We start from the raw sequence: 7,281 nt of genomic DNA on the forward strand, positions 1-7,281 counted from the left end.
GTCGACAGAGCGTTAGCATTAGCCATCCTATGGGGAATTCCAATACACATTAGCATCAAGCTAGCGGACTTCAGCATTATGTGCGAAATCAATTTACATTTCTTTAATTGATTATTGATGTATTAATCTTGAATCAATTAATCAATTTTATCAACCCAGCCCTATACACACAAATTTATATGTGTGTGTGTGTATGTATATATATATATATATATATATATATATATATATATATATATATATATATATATATATATATATATATATATAAAATGTCCATGTGGATGTCTCCTCACTAAATTAGGGTGGGATGGGACCTTATTCTTTTTTTGCTACCTTTTCTGCATATTTGCATTTTCCTACTTTTGATTTCTTTATTTTCAGCATTGAAAACACTCAAAAACAGTAAGTACAGTAGAGGTTCTTGTTCTCTCCTTACTCATTCCGCTCCGCTAGGTGGCGGTAGTGACTCCGTTAGAGACTCAGAAGAAGAAGCTCCTGCCAGTGTTTTGGTTTGAGACGTGAACCTCCGCTGCACGCGGGGTCCAGAGCACATCTATGGCTGTTTCCATGGAAACCTTTGCTCGGTGGAAGAAGACGACTCTGAGAAAAATGGATCAAAGCCGGAAGGGGAGCGTGGACGAGCGCGCGCGACATGTGGTGTGTCTCCTGAACTCGCAGGAACGCTTTTTCACCACGAGCTCGTGCTCCGGCAGGATCGTGCTCGTGGATGGGGTGAGAGCGCGCACGCGGGTGCACGAGAACAGTGTCATGCTTTGTGTTGAGTTGCAGTGTTCACAACCTGACAAAAGAATAAAGGGAACACTGCAAAACATCCTGAACGAATGAAATAGTCATTAAATGTTTATTCTTTACATAGTTACATGTGCTGACAACACAACCACACACGTAAATAATGGAAGTTAAATGTTTTAGTCTCTGGATGTGGAATCATCCTCAGAATAAAGAGGAAAACACTCAGGATGATCAGTGGAAGGTCTTTGGACACGTCAGGATGAGGCTCATGAGTGGGCGTGGCCTGCACGTATGACTTCCTACAACACCTGGGTCTCCTGGGGATCTCCTCCCACACCTGGACCAAAGCATCCGCCAACTAGTAAAATATTGAAAGTCATTTAAGGTTCGAGTAGATTTATTCTGGAATAATATTCCTGCTTTTTTATTATTATTCACAATTATGTTTAAAAGTTAAGGTTTTTAAAAATGGGAATTCTTATTCTGACAGCTTTTGGACTATTTTGACATTTACTAAATGTTTTTAGGCTATTTTTGAGTTTAGCTATTACTTCAAGGTAAATGCTACTGTTTTGGCTAATTTAACCCATTTTGAGGAAAAAAGTTTATTTTTAGGTTATTTTGGAGTTAAACTAATAATTAAATGCTAGCTGTTTTGGCTAATTTATGGTTTTTAAAGTTTGTTTTGGCAGTTTTGGAATTTAGCTAAGATTCCAGCTACATGCTAGCTTTTTTGGCCAATTTAGGCTTTTTATAAAAATTTTTAGGCTGTTTTGAAGATTGTCTAATATTTAGATGCTAGCTGTTTTTGGGTAATTTGGGCTTTTTTCCGTTTTTAGGCTATTTTGGAGTTCTGCTAATTTTTCAGCTACAGGCTTGCTTTTTTGGTTTACTGAAGTTTTTTGTTGTTGTTGTTTTTACGCTAATTTAGCTTATATTTTAGGTGGCTATCAGCTTCAGCATTTTCAGCTATTAGCCTCAGTGATTTCAGCTTCAGTGTTTTTAGCTATCAATTTCAGCATCTTCAAGCTGGATAGAAAAAATTGTAATCCTCATTTTTGTTGCATTTTTGTTGAGGATGTGAGGGGCTGTAAGCTAGCAGGAGTGTAAACAGAAGGCTCTCAGTTATGGGTGGCAGGAAGGGGGGGCGGGGTTCCTCGACGAGCCGCTTTTCTCCTTCAGAGTCAACTGGAATTATGGTGTTAACGGTTGAAAAGTTTCAGTAAATCAAAGAACATAAACACTGGAGCTCAAGTGTTAAAGGGTTAAAGTGTGCCACCATGTGTTGTCCTTCCACTCTGCAGCCTCCAGAGGGCACCATTGTGCAGAAGAAGGCCTGTGAGTGGCTCTTCGTCTCCCATGACCCTTGCTCGTCTGAAGACCTGGTGAGCCCACCTTCCTCTGTTACCCCTCCTCATCATCATCCTGCCGCTTCCTCACGACTGCGTGGTTCTGTTCCAGGTGTCCGCTCTGAGCAGGTCCAGCAGGGAGGCTGTGCTGAAGTTTGAGGCCTTCGTCCTCCATGTTCAGTGCCACAGGTTAGAGGACGCACAGCTGCTGGTGAGAGCTGCACGTGGTGTCTTCATCAACCTGCAGATGATGTTTATATGTGGATGAGAACTTTTATTGGTAGGAAGGAACCTGGTAAAATGTTACCAGTCAATTTAGTTTTTTTCAGATGTGTTAATAAAGGGTGAGGTCATGTGACCCACAAGTAACTTTTACAAGGTTAGCTTTTGAAGACCTGATGAGAAACGTCTTGTTTGTCCTGCAGCACTCGGTGGCCATCAACTCCGGCTTCAGGAACTCTGGGCTCACCGTCAGCAGAACTGGGAAGATCATCACGGTACGCTGGGATCGATCGTCACCGTAGCAACAAAGAAAGACAGATGGGATAAACAGATTATCTGGGCAGCTTCTTCCTCATAGACCATTTCAAAGACACACCTTAAACTACATTTTAAAATAATTATGAACTAGATACGTATATAGCATTGCTTATGATAATGCTAATGTGAATGCTATACGCTGAATATGGCCGCTTAGGATGCTAGTGCTGATAGCTGAAGATGCTGAAATTAATAGCTAAAAACACTGAAGCTGAAAATCCTGAAGGTAATAGCTGAGATCGCTGAAGCTGATTGCCAGCTAAAATATTAGGTAAATACCAAATTAGCCTAAAAAACAACTAAGCTAAAGCAGCAAAAATGTAGCTGAAAAAATAGCTAAACTTTAAAATATCCTTAACAATAAAGAAAAAAAGCCTAAATTAGCCAAAGCAGCTAGCATGTAGCTGAAATATTAGCTACACTTAAAAAAAAAAAATCTTAGTAAATGCCAAAAAAATAAAAAAAATAGTCCAAAAAGCTAGAAGAACGCCAATTTTTATAACATTAAAATTGTCACTTTTTAACATAATTATGACTAATAAAAAGGCAGGAATATTATTCCAGAATAAATCAACTTAAACCTTAAATAACTTTCAATATTTTACTCTCCATAAAAATATATTTTGTCAAAATTATACAAGTTAGAAATGAGAGCAAGATAATATGAGGCCATTAATAAGAATAAAATAAAATGATCTGAAGGGCCGGATCCGGCCCCTGGGCCTTGACTTTGACACGTGTCTTACACATTTCAAAATTTTAAGCAATTTTTTTTAAATAAATTCTTCACATTATTTGTGCACTCTGCAAATTCTGCAAGTTTGGTATCAAAACTTTCAGAAATTTCTGGACATTCATGATTGTACTTTTGGTATTTTACCTTTTAAACATTTTACAAATTGACAGAATGTTGGCATTTTTCAAGATATTCTTCAGATTCTGTGTGCATTTTTTGACACTTTAAGTCCATTAGCAACTTTAGCAATGTGCAAAAGCTTTAGCTTTATAAGCATTTTCAGCAAATGTCCTCACCCATTACAGTGAAGTTCTTCAGCATCTTCAGCGACCACACTCAGCATAAAATCATTCACACTTCCACAATCGCAGGTAATGCAACTTTTCTGGTTGTCTGCTGTGCAGGCGGTCCGCAGCACGCACGGCTTGGAGGTTCCTCTGAGCCACAGCGGGAAGCTCCTGGTTGGAGCAGAGTACATCCACTTCCTGACACAAAAGGCCAATCAGAAGATGGAGGAGAACTTCAGACGCATGCACAGGTCAGTGAGGTGTCCACCTGCAGGTCGTTTTCAGAACTGGACAGGTTCTGAAACTCTGCGTTCAGATTCTTCCAGAATCTCCAGGCAGCTCTGACAGCAGAAACCATGGACCTGCAGGGAGTAGAAGATCCGGCCGTCGTACCGGGAGAGGACGACAAGCAGACGGCCGTGTACAAACGCAGGAGGAAGAGGCAGCAGCATCCGTCTGACGCTGCGCGGGATGAAGAGGACGGCTGCTCGCTGGACGACTGTCTGGACCTGTTCTCATGAACAACCACCAGAACGGGACTGAACATTCGAGTCTTGCTCTTTAGCTCCGGCAGGACGCTCAGGCACAGCTGCAGGTCATGTGACCACTGCTGTGGTGGTCCAGCATGTCACACGGTCCTTCCTGGAAGTGTCTGTTTTAAAGTTCATCTGAAGAAAGCCGGGCTCAAAGGGTTTACTTCAACAGATCCAGATCCAAACCGCTGCAGCAGGACGCCAGCGTGGGACGCGCAGCAGCACGCCTGTGGCGTCGTCGCCAAAGAAGCGGCAGCATCAAAGGGTCAGACAGAAACTCTCTGGCACAAACAGAACTTCTGCTGCCAGGTGTTTGATGTTTTAAATACGTCAAAGAAAAAAACCTCAACAGAAATGTCAAACACAAAGAAGACTCTGAATAAAATCTGGATTGAACTGTTTATTGTGAGACACATTTACTTTAAGAGGAAACAAAACTGATAAATCAGGAAAACAGACAAAACTGAGCAGTTATAAAATCATGTTCATAAAAATAAACACGGTTTCACAGAAACATTGAACAAAATAAATAGCCATGATATGGAAAACTTGGGCTGAATAGTGAAGTTTTCAGGACAGAGCTGAAAATCTGACATTTGGTCCAGAACCTTCTGCCAGGAGGACGGTCCTGCTGCTGTTTAAACCTCTGCATCCGTCCAGCTGAAGCAGAAATGCAGCAAACTCCACAGCGCGCTGGTGGGCGGAGTCAGCGATTGTTCCTCCACAGAAACAAACGTCTCAATGAGGTCAGTTTCTGAGTGAAGCTCCCAACAATGACCTGAAGCCAGCGTGGCCTCAGAGGAGGTGGTGAATTTGGGAATCTTCCCTTAGAAATGTCAGAGGAACAATTTTTCTGAACTTTACAACTTGTGTGGAAATAAGTGATGAGCTGTCAGCTCACGGGAACGCAGCAAACACCAAAAGCACGACCAGCTTCTCTGAGAGGACAGGGGAAGTCCAGTCTTCTGCATGGATCGGAGCAGACGTTCCTCCTGTCGTCCACGCTCACGCCGTCATGTCAAAGTCGTCCCTCTGCAGGAGGAACACAGCAGGAACGTCAGTGAGGAGAGAACACGGAATGCCACACATCCATGTTAAAAACTCCAAAAACAGGATTTTCATTGGAGGAGGACTGAGATGTTCTGCAGCAGCATCTCCGGGTGAGACCATCTGTTCACCTGCAGCAGGTTTGTACAGAACAATGTCTCCAATCTGCCACCCACCTCATCGTTGTAGTTCATGACGTGCTGCCTGATCTTGGAGGAGTCCACCCATGTGACAAAATCCTCCATGTTTCTAATCAGAGGTCACATCGTCATCATCTCAAATGCTTTTAGGACTTAGGGAAAGCTGGAGGAGGGTGAAACCTCACCTTGTAACCAGGAAGGCGGGGTCTGTGACGACGTCTGGCCCCACGCGCACGTCTGCTTCACAGTCAAGAACAACACGCTCTCATGCATGAGCAAAAAGGCCTTTCTGCAGAGACGCAGCAGTCAAGGATACGTCCCTGCTCGATGAAGGTAATGGCCGTCTTCAGGTTCTGAGCCATCCGCAGGTTCAGCATGATGGAGGGCAGCCTCCTCCTGCAGGAGCACAGCGGTCAGCTTCAGGCCGCCGAGGAGCACAGCATATATCAGCGAGGAGGCGCGTTACCTGCAGAAAGACGAGGCCGTGACCTTCTCCGTCAGGGACAGGTTCTGTCTGGTGGGGATGAGGCCGACGCTGTACCTGCAGGGAGCAGACGGAGGAGTCATGCAGCAGCAGCTGCAGGGTGACGGTGAAGATGGGAACTTACAGTTTCTCCAGCAGCCGGTGGGAGCTCTGGGCCCTGAAACCATCCTTCTCATCCAAGTCCCGGATTTTCTGCGCCAGATCTCTGATGTTTCGACTCAGCTTGTTGTACCTGAGAGACACAACACCTGGGCTTTACAGAACTGTTCTGTGCCGTTTTCATGTTTTTATTGAACATTTGAAAGATATAATACAAAATATAACATAAAAAAACAAGAATATAACAGAATTCTGAATAAAAGTCACAGATATTCCTTCATGGTTTTGAAATTCTTAGCTGTTGAAAACAAGAACATATTGTACATTTTTAACAGGCAGTAAATAAAGTATAACCAAATCAAAAATTCACAGATAAAAAAAAAGTAAAAATGCGAGAGTTAAATTAAGTAACTAGTCCTAAGCAGAGAGATTTCATCTAACAAATATACAATTTTTAAAAGTCATATTCTCCTTCTCCTTGGACCTGAAACCTCGCGAGATTCACTTGATATAAAAAAAAAATCATAGATAAAGAGAACAAATAAAAAATGCGGTATTTAAATAAAGTAGCTAGTCCAAAGCAAGGACAAATTCAGTCTTTTTTTTTAGTCCTATTTTGCTCATCCTCGGACCTGAAGTCTCGCGAGACTCTTTTAGTATCAAAATTTACAGAAAAAAAAGAAAATAACTTAAGAAAACGCTTAAAAATGCAAAAGTCAAATTAAATAACTAGTCCGAGCAAAGACATTTACCCTAATATATCTGCTCTTTTTCTACAATCATACTCTATTCCTCCTCGCACCTGAAGTGTCGCGAGACTCACTTGGTGTAATCCTCTCTCTTCTCGATGCGGAACCGCCGCAGAACCTTCACCTCGTGCAGGTTGTTGTCCACCTCCCAGTTGATGAAGTCCACCTTCTTCAGGAGCTTCTCCTCGTGGAATTTCAGTTTACGGACCATCCTGACCACGTTGATGACCCACCGAACTAACACGCTCTGAACCCCGCGTGCCGCCGGGGAAAACAAGAAATGCGCATGCGCATTCACTGTCTATGGTTCTTCTTCGAAGACATTAAAATTGTGAGTCGTCTTTACAACCGCGCCGCCTTGCGTTAGGCTGTGAGTCCTACAGCTTCTTTAAAGAAACTTTTTTTTCCAATCGAAGTTGTGTTGACGTTAAAGAAAACATGAAATAAAAAATAATGAAAACAAGATAATAATAAATTGAAGCAATTTAAAAGGATTTAAATTTTAAAATATTCAAACTACGGCTTGTTTTGAAGACACGTTCTTCAACTAGTAATATCTCA

The 7,281-nt window shown here is 42.2% G+C and overlaps 2 protein-coding genes across 3 annotated transcripts; one reads left to right on the plus strand and one right to left on the minus strand.

Moving 5' to 3' along the window:
• The first annotated feature begins 474 nt into the window (after positions 1–474).
• On the plus strand, positions 475–4,602 carry tyw3 (tRNA-yW synthesizing protein 3 homolog (S. cerevisiae)). Of its 2 annotated transcripts, XM_024268983.1 has the most exons (7): positions 594–735; positions 962–1,131; positions 2,061–2,141; positions 2,218–2,316; positions 2,531–2,602; positions 3,786–3,919; positions 3,985–4,602. In XM_024268983.1, exons 2-7 carry the CDS (start codon positions 1,048–1,050, stop codon positions 4,187–4,189), a joined length of 675 nt encoding a protein of 224 aa, XP_024124751.1. In that variant the 5' UTR covers positions 594–735; positions 962–1,047; the 3' UTR covers positions 4,190–4,602. The 2 variants fall into 2 exon arrangements, with proteins under 2 accessions (XP_024124750.1, XP_024124751.1); XM_024268982.2 differs by lacking the exon at positions 962–1,131 and having other exon boundaries at positions 475–735.
• On the minus strand, positions 4,589–7,036 carry imp3 (IMP U3 small nucleolar ribonucleoprotein 3). The gene is made up of 7 exons (XM_024268984.2): positions 6,795–7,036; positions 5,997–6,104; positions 5,855–5,929; positions 5,705–5,784; positions 5,574–5,625; positions 5,425–5,497; positions 4,589–5,233 (listed from the first exon to the last, which is right to left on the minus strand). Exons 1-7 carry the CDS (start codon positions 6,929–6,931, stop codon positions 5,207–5,209), a joined length of 552 nt encoding a protein of 183 aa, XP_024124752.1. The 5' UTR covers positions 6,932–7,036; the 3' UTR covers positions 4,589–5,206.
• Between the last annotated feature and the right edge of the window lie 245 nt (positions 7,037–7,281).

This window comes from Oryzias melastigma, linkage group LG17 (genome assembly GCF_002922805.2).
Source record: "Oryzias melastigma strain HK-1 linkage group LG17, ASM292280v2, whole genome shotgun sequence".
NCBI classification, from domain to species: domain Eukaryota; kingdom Metazoa; phylum Chordata; class Actinopteri; order Beloniformes; family Adrianichthyidae; genus Oryzias; species Oryzias melastigma.

Bases quoted from the DNA above. Each gene is read 5' to 3' on its own strand.
- tyw3 (XM_024268982.2), top strand. From the start codon at position 559: ATGGCTGTTTCCATGGAAACCTTTGCTCGGTGGAAGAAGACGACTCTG. The intron at 2,142-2,217 runs GTGAGCCCACCT...GTTCTGTTCCAG, and splicing joins CTTGCTCGTCTGAAGACCTG to GTGTCCGCTCTGAGCAGGTC. The intron at 2,603-3,785 runs GTACGCTGGGAT...TCTGCTGTGCAG, and splicing joins GAACTGGGAAGATCATCACG to GCGGTCCGCAGCACGCACGG.
- imp3 (XM_024268984.2), bottom strand. From the start codon at position 6,931: ATGGTCCGTAAACTGAAATTCCACGAGGAGAAGCTCCTGAAGAAGGTG. The intron at 5,930-5,996 runs GTAAGTTCCCAT...TGCTCCCTGCAG, and splicing joins CACCGGCTGCTGGAGAAACT to GTACAGCGTCGGCCTCATCC. The intron at 5,626-5,704 runs GTATCCTTGACT...ACTGTGAAGCAG, and splicing joins TACCTTCATCGAGCAGGGAC to ACGTGCGCGTGGGGCCAGAC.